Below are 25,922 nucleotides of genomic sequence, written 5' to 3' on the forward strand. Positions count from 1 at the left end.
AAGAAGAAGAAGAAGAAGACGCCACTGCTGCAGAGGCTCCAACCAGCCTAGCTAAATGTCAATGATGGCCATCCCAAAGCGCACCTCACAGAGAGAGGTGGGACTCCACATCTCACACCTCAAGGAAATGGAAGGCAGAGTGAGATGAGACGTCTGAGGGAGAGGACCATGTCTCACTACCCTGAGCTCTAATTAGGCTCCCCCACAATACCAGCTTTACCCCACACACTTGGGAGCAGCACACAATGGCTAGGTTTTTTTTGTTTTGTTTTGTTTTGTTTTTCTCTCTCAGTCTCTGCAGTTTAAAATGAAGACGTCAGTGGTGGAGAGGATCTACAAAGGAGAAAGGTACTTGCAAACACCCCTCTGGTCGTCAAAGCTTGCCCCTCGCCACATGTCACTTTGAACGTTAATCGTGTGGTTCCTGGCAGCAGCTTCTGCCCACCAAAATCTGATGCCAGCATGAGTGTGTTGAGCCAGTTCCACTCAGTTGGATTTTTACTAACACCATCTTCTTGGCCATCACATTGAGAAGCCATAGACACCCACGTGACTGGGGACTCCCGTAAATCCAGGAGGAAGCTGACTTCCCCGCCACTCACACCCAGAGCCTGCTCAGGAAGGACTTAGGCCAAGTTTTCACAGATAGGAGAAAACCACAGAAAGCCGCAGAGAGCCATGAGCAACTGCTATTTCTTCCCACTTCCCGCTGCAGCATCTTACACAGTCTCCCTAAGATGTCAGATACCAAAAGAGAGGAGGGAGGGAGGGGTAGAGCATGCTTCTCCTCAGGGGAAGTGTGCCAAGACAGAAGCAAGCTGAAAAGAGCAGGCAGCACCAACACAGGCAGTGTTACTATTTGTTTTGTTTTTTTCTTTCAGAAAACCGACAAGATTCCATTTCCTAGGCATACGAATGCATACAGAGAGTGTACAAAGTAAACCAACCAGCAATGAGGGCCTTCTGCCCCCCATCCTTCCCCCTGCTCCTTCGGGGCCATCTACTGCCCACTCTGACTGTATGGTAAGGTTCAATGAATTAGAAACTGAAGCAGTCTCAAGTTGAATGTACCCCCAACACCCCCACCCAGCCTCAAAAGTAGTTGGCTCACAAATTCCAGGAGCAGTAAATTTTCAGGGAATCAAGTCTTGCTGCCCTGGGAAGGTCCATTCCCTGCCTGTGCAGTCGATACCAGATAACCACAGGGACTCCGTATCAAAACCCATTAATTCACACTCCACATGGCACCTGCAAAAGGGCCAAGCTGCAGCCCTTTTCGGGTCTGGGAAGCAAATTAACAGTGACACAAGAGGGAAACCTTTAGCCAGCCTCACAGCTCAGGCCAGCAGGCTGCCTCTGAGCACGACTCTGTGGACATTTGTATTCAGGAGCTGAGGCAATCAGAAACAAAGCCTGCCTATTTATGAGACCTTCTGAGACGTGGTCCCCTTCTCACATTAACAGTGGCAATTAATTTCTTCTCCAATGTCCCAGAGCAGATGTTTACTGAACCTTCTGCCAACCAGCGATGGCTGAGAGTCTCTTTCTCAAGCCTTCCGAGGCCCCACCCCACAACATTTAGCCTCCACTCCACAGCCGGTTCTGCTTTTCTAGATTATCTATCCAGATCGCACCCCGGGAGCATCTCCTTATCTAAAGCATGTATTAAAACAAACATGAACCAAAGGCTGACAACAACAACAAAAAAAAGCGTGTAGCTCAGTACAAACTGGCCAGTGACTGTTTACCTTGCCCGGAGAAATCCCCTCTGTGCAGGCAGCTGATCAAATACACCTGGTACTAACTAACCCTGGTGTCTACCATTCCCATGTCTCCCTAGGTCCCAGGAATGAAGACCAATCACGACAGGACTTAGTGGGAGACTGGCTTAGAAGTCTGGGTGGCCCTGGTGAGCAAGCAGAATGGGGGCAGGTGGGGGGCAAGTGCAGGCTGTATGGAGCAATTGAGCCACTTCAATCCGCTGCCTGAGAGTTTAGGCCCCTGTATTCACGACCTTCCTGCCTGGATGAGCAAGGGGCTCTTACAATAAGAGGTTTACACACAGCAAGATGGGTTTGAGAGCAGAATATGCAGCTCCCCGTGATGGCCTCGAAAAGCCACCAGCAGTTACATATGACAGCAAGGAAGCCAAACGTCCAGGGGGCAGAAACAGCACTGTCACTCAAGCTTCCAGCTGACAGATGGTGTTTCCTTGGGACATTATCACAGCCGTCCGTCCCTGCAGCCACCACATCCAACCTGTCCGGGGACAGTGTTTGAGTGTGTCTGCCTCGCAAGTGATAAGCCTTGCAATAACCCCAGGGCCCAGCAGTCCAGGTCCAGGGAGGCCGTTCTTTCCTTTCTCTAGTTGGTAATTTGAAGTGAGATAGGAGGAAGGAAGGGCCAGGCATGGCTGCTCGGGCTTGAAATCTCAGCATCTGGGAGGTGAAGTGGGAAGATTGTGAGTTCAAGGCCAGTCTGGGCTATATAGAGAGATGCTGTCTCAAAAAAAAAAAAAAAAAAAAAAGAAGAAGAAGAAGAGGAGGAGGAGGAGGAGGAGGAGAGGGGGATAAAAAAAAGAGTGAGCAAAGGAGAGAGAGAGAGAGGAAGAGATGAAGGTAGGGATAGAGAAAAGGGAGGGAGAACGGATATAAGGGAGGAATGGAAACAGGGAAACTGAGCGGATGGAGAGGGAGTATGCACACAGGAGGGGCTTCACCAGGGTCCTGGAGCATACCTCCCCTGGATCCAAGCACTCCATTAATCTAACAGAAGAAACAATTTCATCTTCTTCCTATACCTCTCCCCTTTCTGGGTGATCAGGGAATCCAGGCACCTCTAAGGTAATCCTGCCGCCTCTAAGACCTATTGTGTATTATGTGGTTAAGTCACACAGATCCCGCCCCTTGACTGGCATCGGCCCTTCTCCCCACTGCCAATAACATGCACTGTGGTAACAAAGTTTAGCCAAAGGCTCTCCCAGCTGCCATCACACAGCCTGGCCTTGGCTTTCTGCTTGGCCAAGTATTCCATGCCAGACAGGGATGCTCAAACCAAGCCCAAGTCACCTGACTGACTGCCATACAGAAGCTCCACAGCCTTAGTTCTCCCCAGTGGTGATGCTTTGGTTACTGTTGTTATCCTATATGGTAGGGAGGAAACCGGGATTTGAGAGACACGTGGCCCCATAGACGTCAGAAGTAAACCCCAACCTCCCAGACTCCCCCTCCTCCTGTTAATACTTCCTGTTAATCTGTGTAGCTGTGACAAACTAGCAGAGGTCTTTTGCATCCTTAGGTGTGTTGTCAATCTCCCTGACCACTCCATCATCTCTCGAGGCCCAAACCAGGATCAGAACCTCCCTCCCCACAAGGTTCCAGTTGCTCATGTATACCCACATGTAACACAACACATCAACTACAACTTACATATCTGACATTCAAAATCTGATCTTAGCAAGGTGTGACTAGGGAATCGTTAGTCATGCTAACCAGCAAACGCTTTCTTTATGGAAGGAATCGCCATTCGCTTCCTCTAACGTCTCATCTGTTAAGAGTCCACCAGCAACCTGAGGTATGAATGGATCCATCAAGGCAAAACAGAAGAGCTGGATGGCTCCAGATGTGGCAGCCCAAAGGAAAATGATACTCACCAAGTGAGGCATCAGGAGGTCAGCCAGGTAGACAAAAGCAGCTCCCAGGGTGAAGCCAACAGCCACTGGGAAGAAGGCGAAGGCACCGAAGCCCCCTGAGGACGTGGCCATCTCAACCGCTGGTGCTAACAGAGACCAATAGGAAGCTGCTAACATGACCTGCAGAAACCACAGGGAGCAACAAGTCATTAACCAACTGTCTTAATGAGGGTTTCTATTGCTGCGACTACACACCATGGGCAAAAGGCAAGCTGGGGAGGAAAGGGTTTATTTGGCTTACACTTCCATATCATAGTCCATCACTAAAGGAAGTCAGGACAGGAACTCAAACAGGGCAGGATCTGGAGGCATGAGCTGATGCAGAACCCATGGAGGGGTGCTGTTCACTGGCTTGCTCCTCATGGCTTGCTCTGCCTGCTTTCTTATAGAACCCAGGACCACCAGCCAGGGATGGCACTGCACACATGGGCTGGACCTTATTCCATTGATCACTGAGAAAATGCCTTATAGCTGGGTCTCATGGTGGCATTTCCTCAACCAAGGCTTCTTCCTCTCTGATGAATCTTGTTTGTGTCAAGCAGAAATACAAAACCATCCAGTATACCAACCGATAACGCTATTGAGGGTGAGGACCCTATAATGTGGGGACCCTATAAGGGGAACTCTCATTAACCAAACTATAAGGCCTCCCAAGGAAGAAAACCAACCCATAATGCCTTCTAAGGAACAGGGAACCAAACCATAAAGCCTGAGGTGGGGGAGCAACCCATAAGGCCTTGAGGGTAGGGGAAGCCAATGTATAAGGCCTTCTGAGGGCGGGAGGCTCATTATTCTCTCTGTCATAAAATAAGCCATACAATTTCATACTTGTTAGGTGGCAGGTGCTATCTCAAGCAAAAGACGACCCCTAAGACTAACAAAAGTTCCTCCCAGAATTCATGTTTTATGAACCTAATTTGACAAGGTGAAGCCACTGGCAAGTGGCCCATGCTTTTGTAAATGACCCCTCACTCATGCTCCTCTAAGTATGGACCCACTGGGTTAACAGCAGCAAAGGCATGAAAATAGAGGGGGCCTAGCCAAGAAGAGGAAAGGGACCAGTGGGAAGGGGAAGGGCCACAGAGGGTAAGGGGAATGGATATGACTAAAATACATAATGTATTTGTATGAGGATATCATCATGAAACCCATAATATTGTGGTGGTTTGAATGTAATTGGCCCTTATAACCCCATAATCTCATAAGGAGTGGCACTATTAGGAGGATATGGCTTTGTTGAAGTGGGTATGGCCTTGCTGGAGGAAGTACGTCACTGTGGGAGCAGGCTTTGAGGTTTCATATACTCTGGATACTGCCCAATGTGTCAGGAGACTTCCTGCTGTGCTATTTCTCCAGCACTATGCCTTTCTGTGTGCCACCATGGTCCCTGCTATGATGACCTCTGAAACTGTAAGTGAGCCATCCCAATTAAATGTTTTCTTTGTGAGAGTTGCCATGGTCATGGTGTCTCTTCACAGCAATAGTAAACCCTGACTAAGACAAATATAATAATGTGTGCTAATAACACACAAAAAAATAAACCCAGTTTGGGACAGGATAGGGTTAATCTGAAAGGATGGAGTCTAGTTGGCTGCTATCTAGCCTCTGACACAGGAGTTATTATGAAAGAATGATTTTTGCACTCCACAGGACAGGTGACAATGCTAAACAAGAGTCACTTTGAGGTGTCACCCTGAGGGTGGGATGGGGGCTGTATCTATTGATAAACATCTCACAATACACATCACAGCCCTTGACAACCAAGAGGCATCTGGCCCCAGATGTAAGTCCTAAGGCTGCTGAGAAATACTGTTCTAAATTAAAGCTCCCGGCACCAACTGCTCACTGCCACATAGGCTGAACTGCATCAGAACACGGTGATTCTTAAAGAGATCTTCCTCGTGTTGAACTGACATGTGTCTCCCCTCCAGGTTTGCCTTTCACTCTTTTCCTGCTCTCTAGCACATCAAAAACGGTGGGCCTGCCCCTTGTGACATGTGACAGTGTTTGAAATGTCTGAAGGTGCCAGTATATCAATGTCAGACTGGTCTCTTCAGTGCCCTTGTCTCTCAAAATGAAGAGGGAAGCTAATATCTATTGATCAGCAGCCGTTTCTAGCCACCAAGGTATACATTTGATATCTTGTCTTGATATCACAACCCCAAGAGACAGGTTTTTCTGTTGTTATTTGTGGTACAAGAAACTGAATCTCAGGCTGGGGTTGCGGGCTCAGTCAGAAAATTACTTCCTATGTCAGCATGAGGACCTAAGAACAGCCCTCCACAATCTGTGTTTTAAAAGGTCAATGTGGCAGCCTGTGCTTACAATCCCAGCTCTGGGAAGGTGGAGACAGATGGATCCCTGGGGGTTACTGACCAGCCTGCCTAGACAAATTGGCCAGCTCCAGGTTCCATGAGAGACCCCATCTCAATAAACAAAGTGGATGGCCCCTGAGTAACAACGCCAGAGTTGATCTCTGGCTCCACAAGAGTATACACACATGTAGATGCATACCCACTTTGATGGCTAACCTTGGTTGCCAATTTGACATGCCTGAAAGAGAGAACCTCAGCTGAGGAATAGCCACCATGAGAATGGCCTGTTATATCTGTGTGGCATCTTGATTGATGGGGGAGGGCCCAGGCCATTGTGGGCAGTGCCACCCCTGGGCAGGTAGTTCCAGGCTGTCTAAGAAAGGTAGATGAGAGCCGGGCGTTGGTGGCACACAACTTTAATCCCAGCACTTGGGAGGCAGAGGCAGGTGAATCTCTGTGAGGTTGAGGCCAGCCTGGTCTACAGAGAGAGTTCCAGGACATCCAGGGCAACCCAGAGAAACCCTGTCTCACAGGAAATAAAAAGGTAGCTGAATGTGAGCCTTGGAACAAGCCAGGAAGCAATGTTCCTCCATTGTCTGACTTCCTGCCTCTACATTCCTGCCCTGATTTCCCTCTGTGATGGGCTGTGGCTTAAGATAAAATAAAGTTGTAAAATTAAAATAAACCCTTTTCCTCTCCAAGTTGCTTTTGGTCAGTGTTTTATCACACCAGCAGAAAAGCAAACTGGGACACTCCTACACACAAACACACACACATTAAAAATGAAAAGAAACTGAATCTTAAGTACTAAGGCAATTTGTTCCTTTTCACCCAGGTGGTAAGTGGCGGTTGCAGAGCACAGACCAAGCAGGATCACAATCAATTCAATGACTAGAAGAGGAAAAACGACGCTGGTCTCAGAGGTCAACAAGCTCAATGTGACAAACTGTTCTCCAAAGTTGACCAAATTAACTAATCGCCTGTGGGTTTTTAATCTTACACACGCTGTGACATCTTCATGGCTGGAGTCCACCCACCACCTGTCGTAACAGTCACAGACGACATATAAAATGTTGAATGGATTTCTAAAATTTACTTAATTATGCTTCGTCACCCATCTCCAGAATAACACACAGAGTGACAGAACCAGGCATTAGGGCAGCAGGAAGACAGAGCAAGCTATGCAGGAAGCGGCGGATTCTCATCTACCAGCCACTGCTCTCACAATCACTTGCCCTGGAACTGATTCTCCCAGCAAAGGTCTAATGTCACCCATGGAAATCTGCCTCTGCCTCTGAAGCTCCCAGGAAGGATGAAAGTATGGCATCTTGACCAGATGGGCGCAAAGACTGACTGGTTCTATGCCCTGAGTCTGGGCTGTTGTAAAAGACACAAAAGGATCCAAGGACTCCCCAGCCAGACTTGACTTCACTGGCTTTAGACTTCCACAACCCGAGTAAGCTCTCTACCTACACAGGGACAGACATGGGGACTTTCCTCACTGTCTTCTGTGAATTTGGCCTAACCAGTAACTTGCCCCCATACAGTCCCCTCCCCCAGTCAAAAATTTCAAAACGTAAAACCCATGGAGAGCCACTCATCAGACCCTCCAAGACTTCTCTACATAATGTGTGGAGACAAAGCAACTCTGCCAGTGTCACCTAAACTACTTCCCCAGACTCTTTGTTCCTTCCTGCTTTGACACCTATTCCAACATCTTCTGTTGCAACCTCTACCCCCCTGCATTTCTGGGTACCAACCCTGTTTTCTGTCTGTAATAGCTAATCTTGGTTGTCAATTTGACTGGGTCTGGAATCAACTAAAGTGTCCTTGGCACTGCTGGGAGAGATTTCCTTGCTTACATGATCTGAAGAGGAAAGACCTATCCTAAATGCTGTCATACCTCCCAATAGCAGCCCAGATTTAAAAAGATAGGAGGAATAAACTTTGCTTTTTTGCTCCTTGCCTTCCCTCTGCTGGTAAATCATCTACCCTGCGGCTGAAGCATCCCTTAGCCAACATTAGAACCAACTTCCCCAGGCTTTCCACGTAGACTGGATAGCAGCAGCTCTCCAGGAGCCTTTTAGGCCTTCAGCACCAGACTGGGACTGCTGAGACATCCAGAGACCTAGACTTAACAACTTCTGGATTCTCAGCCTCTCTAGACAGACTGTATCAGGTGAGACAGTCTAATAAACCCATTTTAATGTACATTTATTCTATTGACTCTGTCGTTTAGAACCTCTAGAGGACTACCACAACTAATACATGTCACTATGCATGAGAAACATGCCAAGTTCCCACAGATATATCATTCAGGATGGGGCAGAGAGACATGTTCTTACTAAGCTATGTGTTGGTCAGGATGAAAATGGCTCCCATAGACTCATAGGGAGTGGCATTATTGGAGGTATCATCCTGTTGGAGTAGGCGTGGCCTTGTTAAAGGAAGTATGTCTCAGGGGGGTGGCTTTGAGGTTTCAGAGGCTCAATCCAAACCCAGTCTTCTCTCTGTCTCTCTCTGTCTGTCTCTCTCTGTCTGTCTCTCTCTGTCTGTCTCTCTCTGTGTCTCTGTCTGTCTCTGTCTCTCTCTCTCTCTCTCTCTCTCTCTCTCTCTCTCTCTCTCTCTCTCTCTCTCTCTCTCTCTCTCTCTCTCCTGCCTGCTGCTGCAGATATAGAACTCTCAGCTCCTTCTCCAGCACATGTCTGACTGCAGGCTGCCATGCTTCCCACCATGATGACAATGGACTAACCCTCTGAACTGTAAGCCACCCCAATTAATGTTCTCCTTTATAAGAGTTTCCATGGTCGTGGTGTCTCTGCACAGCAATAGAACACTGACTAAGACAGAAGGCCATGATGGGCATCCAGTTAACACAGGCAGACCTCTCCAAAGAAATCACTGTTCTTCACCCTTCTAGACAAATCTAGATCCCTTTTGTAATTTCCTCATTTTTTTATTTCCTTGCCAGCTTCCTTCTTTACACATAGACTGAGAAGGGGCAAATGAATAATTTGTACATGGTACTGGGTTCCTGTCTAAAATGAGTGGGGCCCAAAGAAAAGCTATTTCGAGAGCATGTGGGGTGGGTGAGATAGCCCTGTCAAACATGTGACTTTCTTATCTTCTGTGGTGGAAGAAACTGCCACACTGACATGGTAGAGATGACCTTAGACACCAGAGTGGGGCCAGTGTCATGCAAAAATTCTTACAAGGCGGTGAGAAGAGTGTAACGGGAGAGGAGAGACGGCACCAAACCAGAGATTTTATTTACGTGAAGTACACAAATACAGAAATGCACACAGACAGAACACATTGGTGTCCTGGGAGTGGAGGGTGGGAAAGTTGCCTACTGTGAATGTTCTGAACGCCACTGGATGCACAGAGTTGTCTAAATCTCCCCACAACTTATTTACAAAGTTAGGGCTGACCTAAGCAACTATGAAGATCTTGCACTACTGCCCCCCAGAGGTGTGCTGGACTCTGCAGCCCCTTGTTGCAACTCTATGTCTCCATCTATGGCAACACCAAGACCTACCTCAGCTGGCCTTTCTCCCAGGCATCCCTGACCCTTGGCTGGCAGTCCATGTTCATGACAACAAAATACAGAATTAGGACTCAGAGGCTTGGCTCTGGCATTATTATCGAGGTGGCCCCAGCAAACAACGTGAGTCCTAAGTTGCTCAGTTTGGCCAACTGGCAGTGATGCTACCAACCAGGGCTACTGGGAGGATGTAGCAATGGAGCCACCATGCCAACCCAGGGGCTGGCAGGGGGCAGGTATTATTTTGGATCCTCCCTCTGCCCAACACTCTGCTCACTAAGCATGTTCCTCCTTCCCCTAACTGGGCACAGCTCCCCTCTGGCCAGGCCCTTATCCATCTCACTGGATTTGAACTCTCATCTAAACTCTCAGGACTGTGTACACACCAGAATGTGGCCTATACTTTCACCATCTCTGTATGCTGCCGCCACCCAGCAGAGCAGTCTTGGACAGACACTTATTTAATATTTGTTGCCTAAACGAGTTCTCTGTTATCCCTGCTAATGAAGAGGAGCAGAGGGGGTGGAGAAACCAGAATGCATGATCAGGAAGTGATTCAACCCGCATTTCGAGTCTGTCGCCTGCATTTTAAAGTGATTTTTTAACCTTCCAAATTAAGCAGTGCACAGGCTCACACTCAGATGCCGTTGCTCCTCTGACAAAAGCTGGCTGAGTAATTGTTTAAAATCAGGGAGTCTTTCAGGGGTGGGAAATCAGCACAGACTTTGCAAAGCTTCACGGGTAACAAACCAGCAATCTACTGACAGAACAGCAGAGTCCCTTGGCGTTGAGAGGGACTGGAGGAGATTACTCAGTCCAAACACTTCACTTGACAGATAGGGTAAGTAAGACTGAACTAGACGAAGTGGATTTCCCCCAGGTCCCAGAGCGGAATGATGTCATGCAGCCCCCAAGCAACTGGTACTATCCTCGAACCCTGCCAAGATGCAGAGCCTTTGTGAAATTCTGGAAACTTCTGAGTAAAGACCAGGAGTCTTTACTCAGATGCCACTTCCCCTCATCGGGCAAAGGACCCTGGGATAACTGAGGAGGTGAAATGAGCATCAGCAAAATGAAAGGCATCAGGTGTTGGCAGGGACATAGCGAAAACTCACACACTGTCGCTGGGGGTGTGTATACTAGCAAAGCTGTCACAGAAAGCAACATGGCAGTTCCTTGAACGTTAAAAATAGAACCATTGTGTGACACAGCAATGTGGCTGGGGAGATGCCTGAAGGAAATAAAGTGAGAATGTCAAGGAGCTGGCTACCCGGCTGCTCACACCAGAACTACAGACAACTAAAAAACAAAGGAATGGGCCTGCTGAGAACCTGCATCTGGAAGAGGAATTTATAACTCTAATAGCCCCTGAGTGCCCCAGACATAGACGGGCAAACAGGCAATTAAGGAGCTTACAGTGTAATCCCCGCCCGGAAGTTCACTTCCAGCTAGGGACTGTAAAACTAAGCCTGCACACACTCCTGTCCACACCTCCCTCCAGGGTGACCTAAGCCTACAGAGAACACGCCATGTGACATATACCCCAGGTAGAATCCTAAGGCACAAGAGGCACATGAATAAGGGAACAGGTGACACTCACAGCCTGGAGTCTTGGCTACTGTCACATTCCAGAGTGTTGTACTTTGAGAAATGTTCCCTTTGGATCCTTGGTCCACAGCTGGTGATGCTGTGTGGAAATGTTATAGAAGCTTTAAAACATGGAGGCTTGGAGCAGGATAAACGGCTATCCCTAAAACAACTGGCAGGGCTTCCAAAGAAACAGGGCTTAATTCCAAGCCCCGACATGATGGCTTGTGTAGTCTAACTCCAGGGGCAGGATATCTGACACCCTCTTGTGACCCCCACAGAGATCAGTGTTTTAGAGACTGTGACTATGTTTCAGAGGGAGGGAGGGGACTGAGGGAGGTCAGTACAGCAAGGTGCAAACCAGGCAAATACCTGAAGACAAGAGCACCCGGGGTTTGTTCTGTGACATCAGCAGAGCACAGGCTTAGGGCTTCAGTATATGACAGCCAGAGTGACAATGGACTTCACCTCCTTGGATCCCATGGCTTCCTGTGTAAAGCTAAGAGTAATTCAGTTACAAACCCAAGGATACTCTGCTGGAAATGGCCAAGCGAGGACTTGAAACCAAGTCCTGACTCCAAACTCACAGTCCCCACCCAGAAGCTGCTCCCACCATTTCTTGTGTGTTTGGTATTACTGGAGGTTTTGTTATTGTTGCTGCCGATTTCAGCAGATAAATAGATTTTATTAATAACAACTGTGATGTTTCAAAACAGAAAGAGGTTCATTAAATAATAGTGGTAGCATTGGGACAGCTGGACAGATGTTTACATTTGAGTAAAAATCAAAACTGAACTGTCATTCATTTTACTCAAGCAAATGAAACAAATATAAAATGTTCGAGGTGCTTATATCATCTATATATGTGTATATGGGGTGTGTGTGTGTGCGTATGGGGTGTTGGGGGTGTGTATGGGGTATGTGTGTGGGGGTGTGTATAGGGTGTGTGTGTGTATGGGGTGTGTGTGTATATGGGGTGTATGTATGTGTATGGGGTGTGTGTGTGTGTATGGGGGGGTGTATGGGGTGTGTGTGTGTATGGGGTATGTGTATGGGGTGTGTGTGTGTATGGGGTATATGTATGTGTATGGGGTTTGTGTGTGTATATATATGTGGTGTGTGTGTGTATGTGGTATGTGTGTGTGTGTGTATGGGGTATTGTGTATATATGGTTTATGTATGTGTATAGGGTGTGTGTGTATGTGGTATGTGTGTGTGTATGAGGTATGTGTGGGGGTGTGTGTATGGGGTGTATGTATGTTATGGGGGGGTGTGTATGGGGTGTGTGTGTGTATGGGGTGTATGTATGTGTATGGGGTGTGTGTGGGTATATATATGTGGTGTGTGTGTGTGTGTGTGTGTGTGTGTGTATGGGGTATATGTATGTGTATGGGGTGTGTGTGTGTATATATATGTGGTGTGTGTGTGTATGTGGTATGTGTGTGTGTGTGTGTGTATGGGGTATTGTGTATATATGGTTTATGTATGTGTATAGGGTGTGTGTGTATGTGGTATGTGTGTGTGTATGAGGTATGTGTGGGGGTGTGTGTATGGGGTGTATGTATGTTATGGGGGGGTGTGTATGGGGTGTGTGTGTGTATGGGGTGTATGTATGTGTATGGGGTGTGTGTGGGTATATATATGTGTGTGTGTGTGTGTGTGTGTGTGTGTATGGGGTGTATGTATGTGTATGGGGTGTGTGTGGGTATATATATGTGGTGTGTGTGTGTGTGTGTGTGTGTGTGTGTGTGTGTGTATGTGGTGTGTGTGTGTGTATGGGGTATGTGTGTATATATGGTGTATGTGTGTGTGTCCAGTACTATGGGAAGCAGAGGCTTAAGGACCACTGGAGTTTGCTGCCTGCCACCACTGCCCCACCCCCCACCCCGCCCAGCTCTACCTTTATTAAGAGATCCAGTCACAAGGTAACAGGGTGGGAAGTCATAGATTAGGATACCCAGCATCCTCTTCAGGCCTCTGCACACAGACATATGCATGCACCCCCACCCATATACAGCTCGAACACAGTATACATGCATACACATGCAAACACACACACACACACACACACACACACACACACACACACACACGTTAAAAGGGAGCTCAGGAAACACAGAACATTCTAGATTCTTACTATGTTCCCTGAGAGAAAATTGCTCATTTCCCTTCTGTAATTCTTATAATCTAGTCAAGCTCAGGATAGGATCCTTGCTCTCAAAATATCATGTCTCAGGGCCCCATACTTCCCATTGCTAGTGACATCCCCCTGATGTCAGAGGTATCAGCACAGAATAATCACAAACAACCAGATAAGCGCCAAGCCCACCATAGGTGAGCCTTCTAGTCTCTGTGTGGTGCTCCACCTGGAACAACTTCTGTTCTGGAAATAGAAGTGAGTTCATGAAGAGCTCCCCAAGGAACACAGCACAGTGCCCTGGCATGATGGGTGCTGTTAAACCTTCCCTTTATCACAGTAACTGCAGTTTAAACACAGAAGGAATACTGGAATGGCATAACAAAATCTCCATCTTAAAGAGAAAGGACCATTGCTTTCCACTGGACCATGGTACCAATTCTGCACCTTTAAAACAGAAGATGGAGACAAACAGTTCAAAATAGCATCACCTGGCCCTGAACCTGCACCTGCTACAGAGTGGACTGTCTGTAAATGAGTGACAAATGAAATGAACATGAACTCCAACTTAAAGAGTATGGACGATGGCTCCTTAAGAAGACATCTGCTGAGGGAGCACAAGGACTTGAGTTTGATTCCCCAAGACCCACATAAAAGGCCAGGCATGGTGGTGTGTGCTTCTAATCCCAGCTCTTGGTAAGAGGGACAGGCAGACCCTTGAGGCTCACTGGCTAGCCCAATGGGTGGGCTCTAGGCCTCATTAAGAAACTCTGTCTCAAAAAACCCTGACTAGATGAGTTCTAAGAACAACACCTGAAGCTAGTTTCCAGCCTGCACACACACACACACACACACACACACACACACACACACACACAAGTGCATACAGTTACAGTCTAGTTAACTAATAGGCACAAACTTGCAACCCATAAAAATCAAGGCAGTAATTACTCCCAAGGTACAGAGCCAAGTAATGTCTCTAAGTTCTGTCTCCAAATCAGATATAAACATTTTTCCATTCAATCAACAAATGCTTGGGCAGTGATTATGTAACTTTCATTATTCAAGATCCTGGAAGGCTGGAGGGAGGGGAGAAAAGACCAAAGCAGATCTGTGCCCTGCCTTTACCATGAGCTGACTAAGTTCCATAATAAGAGATCCCGGAAGACATCAGAGACATACAGACAGAGGCATGTAGACGGATACATGGAGGAATTCACAGCCATCACATGAAAGGAAACGCCAGTGTGAAAAAGAGAAGCTGCATCAGAGCCTCACAAACCGCACAGGGAACCTCGTGACACGCTTTGCTTAGGAGCCCAAGGGTGGGAGCTTTCCAGCTGGCATTTAGAGCCCCTTCAGTGATACTCAGGAAGCATGGCTGCTGGGACTGAATGACTTGATCTTAGGCTGCCAGGAACAGTCTTGTATGACAGAAAGGAAGCACCTGTCAACATGAGGTGACATCAGAAAGCAGGATGGCGTTAAGAAGGCAGGATGGAAACCAAGGGACCAGGTGTTGGGCTACAGACACACTCCAGACTCGAGATGGTGAGGAACAGAGAGAGTGCAGGAAGAGGGAAGGATACACATGGGACCCTCCAGAGTGACATGCCCCTCGCCTCCATGTCCCTCAATCTTGAATCATGAGATGAGAGGATACAGGGTCTCTACACTGAGTCAGCTTTCCAATCCGGCATGTCAGTGGTTGGTCATGACTCAGGTATGAATCAAGCTCATACAGGGGCTCAATCTATATAAGGTAATCAACAAGCCCCCAGAAAATATCAGCCCTGTGCAATTACAGCTATTAGCTGTCATGGCTAACGTTTCCTAGCCACACCCACCCTGCACCAGAGACAGGCAGAGCTTGCCTTACACAATCCAAGTTTCAGAAGAGGGATTATACATAAAACAATCGCATATACATGAGAAAAACCTAAAATATAACCCAGTATTTTCTCTCCTCAGTAGTTTCCCAAGAAAAATGAAAACACATACCCACACAATGCCTTACACAAGAACGTTCCCTGTAGCTCCAAACTGGGAACATTCAAGGCAGCTCCAAACTGGAAATATCCCAAATGTCCGTCAACGGCAGAATGAAAAAACACAGTGTAGTACATCTAGGAGCTAAGACACTCCTTACCAAGAAAAAGGTGAAGAGCCAGGCCTGGCACTCTAGAGGGGCTAAGGCTAGGACCAGCTCTTCCGGTGTGCACAAGCAAAAGGAGGGCCAGCTAAAATGATTGAGAAGGAATGACTTCGGGGAAGGTGGGGTGACTATTATCAAAATATATTGTGTACATGCATGAAATTGTCAAAGAGATAATATTTTTTAAAAGACTGAGAAGTAACTGGGGGGTATGGCTCAGTAGGCAGAGTGCATGCCTAGCACGCATGAAGCCCAGCCCTCAGGAAACATGTGTCATGTTGCATGTCTGTCACCCCAGCACTCTGGAGGGAGAGGCAGAGGGATCAGAAATTCAATGCCATCTTCAACTACACAGCAAGTTCAAGGCCAGCCTGTGCTGCATGGGACCATGTGTACAGGCTAGTTGTATGTCAACATGACACAAGCAAGCTCCAGTTATCTGAAAGGAGGGAACCACAATTGAGAAAATGCCTCCATAGTATTTGGCTACAGAGCACTTTTCTTAATTAGTGATTGGTGGGGGAGGGCCCAGCCCATTTTGGGTGGTGCCATCCCTGGGCTGATGGTCCTGGTTCTGTAAGAAAGAAGACTGAATAAGTCATGGTGATCAAGCCAGCAAGCAGCACGCCTCCAGGACCTATGCATCAGCTCCTGCCTCCAAGTTCCTGCCCTGCTTGAGTTCCTGTCCTGACTTTCTTTGATGATGAACGGTGATGTGCAAGAGGAAGCCAAATAAACCCTTGTCTCCCCAAGTTGCTTTGGTCATGATGTTTAGTGGCAGCAATAGTAACCCTAACCAAGATACCATGTCTCAAAAGAATAAACAAATAAACAAGGAGGAACGGAATAAAAACTCAAAGTATATTATGTACCTGCATGGAAAAGGACTATGTAACACAGGATGATAATTTGTTTTAACTTTTAAAATAAATAAATAAAAATTAGGGGCTACAAAAATGGTTCAACAATTAAGAGCACTGGCTACTCTTCCAGAGGAAGAGGATTCAATTCCAAACACCCACATGGCAGCTCACAACCATCTGTAACTCCAGCTCCAGGAGACCCGACACGTGTTTGGTGGACAGACATATATGAAGGCAAAACAACCACATACATAATATCAAAGTTTTTTAACATAAATAATAAAAAGAAGCAAACTGTAAGTGATACAGCCACAGTGAATGAACCTCAAAACTGCTATATGGATTGAAAGAAGGCAGACAACATGTGTGTGTGAGAGAGAGAGAGTGTGTGTGTGTGTGCCTGTGTGTTAACAGACATATTCGTGTGTATAAGGATACACGTATACCACAGCCCACATGTAGAGGTCAGAGGACACCCCCAAGTGTCAGTCTTCACTTCTTCCTCATTTGGGACAGTCTCTTTGTTATTCACCACTGAGTGTGACAGCTGAGCTAACCCGCACATTTTTAGGGATCTTCCTGTCTCTGTCTCCCATTTGTCATAAAACCACTGGTATTACAGACGTGTACTACCATGCCAAGCTTTGCATGATTCTGGGGATTTGAACTCCAGTCCTCATTCTTGTGTGGCAAGCATCTTACCCACTGAATCATCTCCCCAGCCCATCTGTCAATGCTTGTGGGCATTGGCTTCCATTCAAGTAGGACTCCCTCGCCAGCAGCTGGGGAGGACTGGGCTTGAACTGATCTGTGTGTTGCTATCATTTCTCAAGAGGAATGGAAGACCCAAGTGAGTTTCTTGTTTGTGTTTGTCTTGGAGGGATCACTTTTTAAACTGAGTTGCTGAGATAGAATAGACATGAACTTTACATCTTTGAAGGATAAAATGTGACTTTTGAGATCAGTGGTTCTCAACCTTCTTAATGCTGTGACCCTTTAATACAGTTCCTCATGTTATGGTGACCCCAACCACCAAATTATTTCATTTCTACTTCATAAATGTAACTTTGCTTTTGTTATGAGTCATAATATAAATATCTCATATGCAGGATTTCTGCTATGCAACTCCTGTCAAAGGGTCATTCAGCAACCAAAAGGATCAAGACCCACAGGCTGAGAACTGCTATTTTGGAGTAGATTTAAACCCAAGACCCCTGTAATCACAGTAGCACAAATGCTTGCTACCCCTAGAGTCACATGGCCCACTTATTGTCAATCCTTGTTTTCTCATCTCCACAACCAGCGACTGTCCCTCTGTCAACCTGTTTGCCATTTGTAGAATTTTAAGTGAATGAAATAATAATGTCTGGTCTCTTTTTTAATGTTTATGTATTTATTTTATGTGTGTCTGTGTATTTCTGCATGAGTTTATGTGTACCACAGGGTGTAGGAGGCTGTGGAGGCCAGAAGGGGGCATCAGATCACCTGGATCTAGAGTTACAGATGATTGTGAGCTGTGGGTGCTGGGAACTGAATCCAGGTCCTCTGGAAGAGGAGCAAGTGCTCTTAACCACTGAGCCATCTCTCCAGCTCATGTTCATGTCCTTTTATATTTTTCTCCACTCATCATTATTGAGAGATCCAGTCATGCTATATGTTCAAGTACCTTATTACTTTTATTTAAAAGTGGTTTTATATGGCTAATCCATTATTTATTATTCTACTTAGCTGCAGTCAGACCTTTAGAATGACTCCAGTGGAAGGTAATACAAATAAAGTCACAATTAATATTCCTATTAAAATTTATAAAAGAAAAAACTGTATTGGACTGGCAACTTTATGACCTGGGATTACTGCATGTAAGTTATACCTATTTGGAAGCATTTGGAAGGATGTGTGCACCCCAGATTCTCATGAGCCAACTTTGCTCATGATGGACACCATCATGTGGGTTCTAGAGTTCACCCTGAAATGGTCCCTGTAATCTGCTCAAGTCACTGCTATAATCCCCAAGTACTTTACAAAGCCCAGGCCCAGAACTAAGGGGCAGGCTCTCATGAAAAACTTTAGTATCAGCAAGCCTAGACCCAAAGGGTCCTCCCAGCACCTAATTCCCACCAATGAAGTCCCAGGAAATATTAAGTTTCTTAAAGTAAACACCATCACTCATGCCTGGGCTTCAGAGTTCAAAAGCAGTTAGCCCGAGCCTGGTCTTGTTCTAAATCTAAGCTCTAAGAGCAACTGAGCTGTTGACAAACAGCATCCACGTGTGGCATCCACCTGCACTGGAGCTCCCATGTGTGGTAACCACCTGCACTGGAATTCCCATGAGCCGTGGCCTTAGCCACTCCCTAAGGGAGATCACACAGCTCCAAAGCCAAATAATACTTAATGGTTGAGTTTACGTGTTGGTGCATAGACACATTTGTTCTCCACCTTACTGTTTGAGACAGGGTCTCTCACTGAACATAGCATTCCAATTCTGCCAGTTTGGTTGGCCACTGAACCCCAGAGACCCTTCTGTCTCTGCCTCCCCAGCACTGGGATTACAGGTGCAAGATACCCTGTCTGGCTTCTTACACTGGTCCTGGGAATCTGAACTCAAGTCCACATGCTTGCATGGCAAACACTTGACTGACCATGACAACACTCAGCCCCAATACTTAGCTTCTTTGTTTGACTTCAATGTTCCTTTTCCAAAAATCTATTACTGGGATTAACAAAACAGGAAGGCATATTAATTACCCAGATTTTTCAGCAAAGACCCAGGCTAGCTAAATGGAAGAAGAATGATTAAGATCACCAAAATTATTAAATCCATGAAGACAAAAGAAGAAAAATAAACAAACCAGGCTGGTAGCAGAGGGGAGAGTGAGCTCACCAAACCTTCTCACCAGCTGCCCACCCAGAGGGTGTGAACACATTGCCCTCAACAGCCTCTCCATGGCATCCAGCCACCAATCCATCAGCACCTTTCACCGTGGGCTTGTTGATGGACAATTGCACCAGCTGGCCAGGCTTCCCCACTCCAACACTACCACTCACTCACGCTGAGCCAATCTGTCCCAGATCTGGTGGCAAGGAAGCAGCCCGGCCCACACTGGAAGGAGGGGAGTGGGGTGAGTTGCCTGGCTCCATTGAGAGAAACTCAGAGATCTAGGAATGAACATCTCCATCTCCCAACATTGCTCAGCTCCTTCGGGGGAGGTTTTGTGCCTCTCTCAGCTGTCACTAGCAGTAAGACTCATGGGCAGCTCCTCCAAGGCCAAGAAGAAAAGGCTCACATTTCCTCCCACCACTCAGAAAAGCACAGTGCCATGGATGGAATATGAAATGCCCCCCCCCAAGCTCAGGTTTTGAACACTTGTTCTTGACCTGGTGCTATTTTGGAAGGTTCTAGAACTTTGAAAGATACAGCCCAAGTAAGAGAAGCAGGTCACTGGAGGGCAAATGTGTCAACCTGGCCTACTTTGTGATTTGTTCTCTGTCTTCTGGGCTAACATGATGTGAACTCTCCTCTTGTCATGTGCTCCCACGACCATGAACTGAGCTGTCCCACGTGAAGCTTCCCTTCTGTGATGTACCCAAACTGGAAGGGGACAGGAGGAATGACAGGGGACAGGATAGGAACACTTTCACATTTGGTATGATAAACACACACTTGAACCTCACACTGTAAAAAGAGAATCAACACACACATGTAAGAGATTAGCCCCCACACACTGCCCAAGGCTTGTTTGTTCTGAGTTAATCCTGACCCAACGCAGCCAGTCTAAAATAGAAGGTTGATAGCAGAAGATGTTAATTAGAATCTCCCTGTTCAGACATCCAGAACATGAGGGAGGAGTAGGAGGGATCATAAGAGAAGCTCACATACCAGTCTCCAAACTGTGCTGAGCTTCGAACCAAAGGGGAAAGACAGAGGTCCACGACAGCAACTGACTGCCCCCATTCCTTGCCATGCCCAATGGAGATGAGGTGGAAGACAGATTTTAAGATGTGTAACCCACTGTTTTCTCAGATCTGGCTCTCTGATTGAAGCATGGTTTTAAGATTCAATTCCTGTCTCTGCTCGTTGGCATCTGCCAGTGATAGGCAGCCATGTGCTCTGGTATTCTGGTTATAAATCCAAGAGCCAAAATACATCCTTTGTTCCTTTAAGTTGTACCTATCAGGCATTATGGACATGGTTATGCAAATGTGACTAATACACATGGTTTGCTGTGGAGGTGTGAATCAGAATGCCCTTGCCCCCATAGGCTCATATGTTTGAATACTTGGTCCCTAGTTGGTAGAACTATTTGAGAAGAACTGTTGGGAGGTATGGCCTTGGAGGAGGTGTGTCATTGGGGGTGGGCCCTGGGTTTTCAAAAGCTTCCTGCCATTCCCAGTGTGTCTTCTACTTTGACTCCTACTGGTGGATCAAGTCATGAGTTCTCACCCGCTACCATGCCTTTGCTCTGACATGATGGACTCTAACCCTCTGAATCAATGAGCCCAATTAAATGCAATTTTTGTAAGTTGTCTAGGTATTTTGTCACAGCAATAGAAAAGTAACCAATACGGAGGTCAAAGTGTTTTCTGCTCTTGCTTCCCCAGAGGGAAGTGAAGGAGCCACCAGTACAATGGCGGTGATTCCTGGGAGATGAAGAGAAGGTGGTAAGGAATAACAGGACAGGATCTCAAGAAAGGATTGACATAGTATGGAAAGTCCTTTCTAGGAGTACCCAGTTTAACAAACAAAATACAGGAAACCAGTTGATCCAACTGTTTGGGAAGGATTAGAAGGTGTGGCCTTGTTGGAGGAGGTGTGTCATTGGGGGCGGGCTTTGAGGTTTCCAGACTCCTGCCATTCCCAGTATGCACTCTGACTTCCTCCATGAAGCTGGAACTTCCCAGCATTAGTACAAAAAGAATTGCATGAGCTTGTTCATGTAAAATGCTCAACAAAAGAGCAGGCCCAGCAATGTCAGGTAGTACCTATTGCTACATCTCTATCCCGACTGTTACATCAGTCAGTATCCAGAGGTTGAACCAAAGCCTTCCTATCTGTATCTATGTGTGGAGTTCCTGGGGACTTTAAGCCCTATTTACCCATCCTGAAAACTGTGGTGCCCTTGACTGAGAAAAGAAGCCTTAGGGCAGGGCAGGTGCAAAGTAGAGTGAAGAGGAAAAAAGACAGGGCCAGCAGCCATCGTCGCCATGGGCTGCAGCTGCTAGACAGTCTGTCTACCAGCCAGCTAGCCTGGAGTCGAGAATCGGAGGGCGGGGGAATGGACGGCACTGCAATCAGAAAGGCAGGACTGTGGGTCACAGCAGTGACAGATCGCCTGGGCCGAGAAGTGGGGAGGAACCGAAGGCCTAGGAAGGAAGGTGGCAAACTAGTGGAAGGTTTCAGGAGAACAGAAGTAGAAGAGTTTTAAATGGTTGATTTCAAACCCCTCTGATAAAAAGGGTAATTTAAAATGCATGGCCAACAAGGCACTTCAGCCAAGCCTGATGATGAGAGTTCACCCCAAGGCCCTATAGGCATGATGGAAAGAGAGAAATGACTCCCTCAAATTGTCTTCTGACCTCTACATGCATGACATGGCACATGCATGCCTATGTACACACACACACACACACACACACACACACACAGAGAGAGAGAGAGAGAGAGAGAGAGAGAGAGAGAGAGAGAGAGACAGAGACAGAGATGTACACACACATAAAATGTAAATTCAAAAGTAAACTACAAACTGGGAGCTGGAGGACAGCATGATAACCTGAGTTCACGCCCCAGAACCCAAGTTTCAAAATCAAAACAGTCATGGTGACACATGCTTGCCACCTCAACACTGAGAAGGTGGTCAGGAGGCTCACTGGCTGGTCAGTGTAACTGAATCAATGAGCTCCAGGTTTAGTGAGAGAACCCTGTCTCACACAAACAAGTGGGTGGCACCTGAGGCTGATACCTTACCTCCAAATTCACCTATACACGTGTGTGCACACACATACACACACCAAGCTGGAAAAGGGCATAAATCAGCAACCAAATAGACCACTACCAAGGAGTACCAAGCAGTACAGCAGTACTTGCCTTGCCAATAGTCAAAGTAGCAGGAGGGAAAGCTGAATTGTCAGGCGTGGGGGAGACTGCAAACCCCAGAGAGCTGATATATGGATATATGGCTTTTTGTCATCCTTAAGACTGGAGCAATGGTCGGTTCCCAGCTCCCTCAAGTAGGAGAGATGCAATGGGCAAACAGGTGCTACTTGACACACACACACTGGGCACCAGGAATACTGGCCATGCTGAATACTGGCACCATCCATCCAATTGGAGGTCATTTTTCAGTGTGAACCTTGAGCATTGCTAAAGGAGACCACAGCGACCGACGGGAAGAAGGTGGGCCTCTGACAGAAGCGAGAGAACTCTGAAAGTCAATGTCTGGAAGAAGGAAAACCTGCATTCGTGTGGGAGAGGTCGGAATGTGTGGGATGAGCCCACGGAAAGGACTGGTGCTGAAGAAGAAAATAAGAGAGTGACTTAAAGGGACAACAACAGAGTGTGCAAACAAAGCAACAACCACAGAAGGAGCCTTTACTCTTTTGTTGGAATTCAAGTTGAGGAACTTCCCCACCAAGCAGAGCTAAACAGTTGTGGGTTGACACACAGAGAGAAGAGGAAGATGAGAGATCCACTCAACAACTAACCAATGAGACAGAGGGTGCAAGAAAGTGTAAGTGACCCAGGTTCCAAACTCAGAAACTGCGAACTCATTTAGAAATGCAAGGGGAAAGTTTCTCAAGAAACGGACAGAAGTGGTCTCTTCTGGAGAGGAGGGCAGGCCTGTGGGGCAGATGCCATGAGGAAGAAGACTGTGTTCTTTACAGGCCTCCTTACTAGCATTCTACATGCATGCATCTAGAATCTGAATTTAAGGGAGTGGGAAGCAGACATTCAAAAACATGACAGGAACTTAAATGTCTAACAAGTCATTCATTAAAAATGGCATGCTAATGCCAGGCATGGTGGCAACACCTTTAATCCCAGCACCCAGGAGCAGAAGCAGGTGGATCTCTCCTAGTTTACCCAAGCAGGGGACTGGAGTGCTTTTGGGTACCAGAGCATCTATCTGGCTACAAGAAGGTTCCACCCCTAGGCCAGCTGCACCTGTCCTGAGCTCACCCGGCCCTGGCCAACCATTTGAGACATTTCCTGGCCTGACTACATCCTGAGAAGTTCATCAAAATTAAATCACGGGAAGATGTTCAAGGAGCTTCAGAGATGTAATGAGTTTGTGTTCAATTACTTTCTTCCTGCATTGGGAGAATCACCGAGATGATTCCCTTAAAGCCTTGGTGGAGATGGTTTCTCAGGGCCTGCTCTGAGATTGTAGATCAATGCTCTGGCATGCATAAGAGTCTGGAAAAACAGGGCTGAGCCAGCAGGTAGCCAGCCACAAAAGAAACCTCTAAGCCAGGCAGTGGTGTCACACGCCTTTAATGCCAGCATCCAGGAGGCAGAGACAGGCAGATCTCTGTAAGTTCGAGGTCAATCTGGTCTACTGATCAAGTTCCAAGACAGCCTCCAAAGCCACAGAGAAACCCTGTCTCAAAAACAAAACAAAAGAAGGAAGGAAGGAAGGAAGGAAGGAAGGAAGGAAGGAAGGAAGGAAGGAAGGAAGGAAGGAAGCTCTAGCTCCTGTGACAACTGAGCCCAACACACTTGCTTTAAAAATATTTTTTTATCCAGGCATGCTGACTCGAATCTATAATCCCAGCACCCAGAGGACACAGGCAGGAGAGTTGGGAGTTTGACACCAGCCCAAGAACAGAGAGTGAGTTAGAAGCAAACCTAAACCACACGAGACTGTCTCAAAAATAAAAATGACAACTGGAGATATCAGTTGGGAGGGTGCTTAGCTAGCATTCGTGAAGCCCTGAATTCGAGCCCCAGAACTGCATAAACCAGGTATGGTGGTGCACGCCTATGATCCTAATACTCAGAGGTTGGGCTGTGAGGATCAAGTTCAGGGCCAGCCTGGACTAAGGATTGAGTTCCATACCAACCTAAGTAACTAAAGTGAGACCTGTCTCACAGGAAAAAATAAACAGAATAAGAGCTGAAGACAGGTCAGTGGTAGAACCCTGGCCTGAGGTGGATGTACAGGCCCTAGGTTCAAGAGTTGCCAATGAGTTATCTAATAAATGGATGACTTACAAGTTCACAGGAAGAGGACTGTGCAGTACTGTCATTAAAGGCATATATGTCGGGACCAGGAGAACCAACAGAGGCCCTTTCTTCCCATGCTGTCCTGAGCATCCCACGAACAGAACACATGAAAGACATGGAGTTCAGTCCAGTCTTCATCTACCAGGTGCAAATAATATATAAAACCTACAGCTGTATGATCACTGCAAGAACTGGAAGCCACAGATGAGGAAGTGCTTTGAGAAATACAAAGCAATAAAGCAATGATGCCTGGTAACTTGGGGATTCAGGAGCCCCAGAGGGACTAGTGATCCTTGTGGAGACACATGACCCCACAGAAATCTTCATGCATGATTACAAAGCACTGGGCAAATTCGAGCTCAGAATCTATTTAAAGTGTCTGCCTCAATCATAACGCCATACCTCCCTGATCTTAAATGCACCACTAATCTGTTTTCCCCTTATTTATGCAACTTAACAGATACCTGGTTCTGTCCACCCTCCCAGAGAGCTAACCTGCTTAGCTCCAGGCTGTCAAGGGTGATTTCTTCACAGGGGGAGGAGAGCTTCAGACACAGAGAGAGGTTTCCAAAGAAACACCAGAGCAGAAGAGAAAATCAAGAAGAAAGGGCATAGGTGCGCAGGTGATTTTGCAGCTGGTGATGTACAAGTCCCCCTCAGAAGCAGGGCGTTGGTGGCACACGCCTTTAATCCTAGCACTCAGGAGGCAGAGGCAGGCAGGTCTCTGTGATTTTGAGACAGCCTGGTCTACAGAGTGAGTTCCAGGACAGGCTCCAAAGCTACAGAGAAACCCTGCCTTGAAAAACAAAAACAAAAAAGTCTCCCTTGGGCAGAGGGTTGTCTAGCCTGGTGCTGCTGAAGAGACTGAGCAAGGCCCTGGACCTTGAAATTAAAAAGCCAGGGAACCCAACAGTAAAGAGCAGCATGCAGTGGCCAGCTATTAACACTCTCACCTCCCTGGTTATTTTGTACTTTCTTTTCTCTGCAGGGCATAGAAACATTAAACAGCCCAGGTTGGATCTATACTCAACAGGGGCATAAGCTGGGAGGGGAAGGGTTCTGTCTCCTGGAACCTCAAGGTGCCTGGAATTTAAAAGTCTTGTCACTTAAAGGCAGGGACTGTAAACAGCTTAGCTACAAACTAGAGGCCTGATCCTTCTAACCAAATTCTGGGGATAGCCTGAGCAACCAGGGCTTGTCACTGACTACTACCGCCATACCCACTACTATGGCCACACTGGCTGGTACAGCCACACCATCTACAAGAGGCATGGACAGTGAGACAGAGCCTCCCTGACAAAAGCTGATGAAGGTTGAGTCCTGATTCAGAAAGAGAACTTCTTGATTAAGGGGGAAAATTAATGAAAGTTGAGCATGGGGGTGCATACCTATAAGCCCAGCACCTGGGA

The 25,922-nt window shown here is 46.9% G+C and overlaps 1 protein-coding gene across 3 annotated transcripts in view; it reads right to left on the bottom strand.

Moving 5' to 3' along the window:
- The window catches only part of Slc39a11 (solute carrier family 39 member 11), a 412,078-nt gene that overhangs the window by 287,432 nt on the left and 98,724 nt on the right, over window positions 1-25,922 (bottom strand). For all 3 annotated transcript variants that reach the window (XM_027425778.2, XM_027425779.2, XM_027425777.2), the window contains exon 4: window positions 3,653-3,811. In XM_027425778.2, the coding sequence (XP_027281579.1) occupies window positions 3,653-3,811 (159 nt within the window). The remainder of the gene's footprint in view (window positions 1-3,652; window positions 3,812-25,922) is intronic.

This window comes from Cricetulus griseus, chromosome 7 (genome assembly GCF_003668045.3).
Source record: "Cricetulus griseus strain 17A/GY chromosome 7, alternate assembly CriGri-PICRH-1.0, whole genome shotgun sequence".
Lineage (NCBI taxonomy): Eukaryota > Metazoa > Chordata > Mammalia > Rodentia > Cricetidae > Cricetulus > Cricetulus griseus.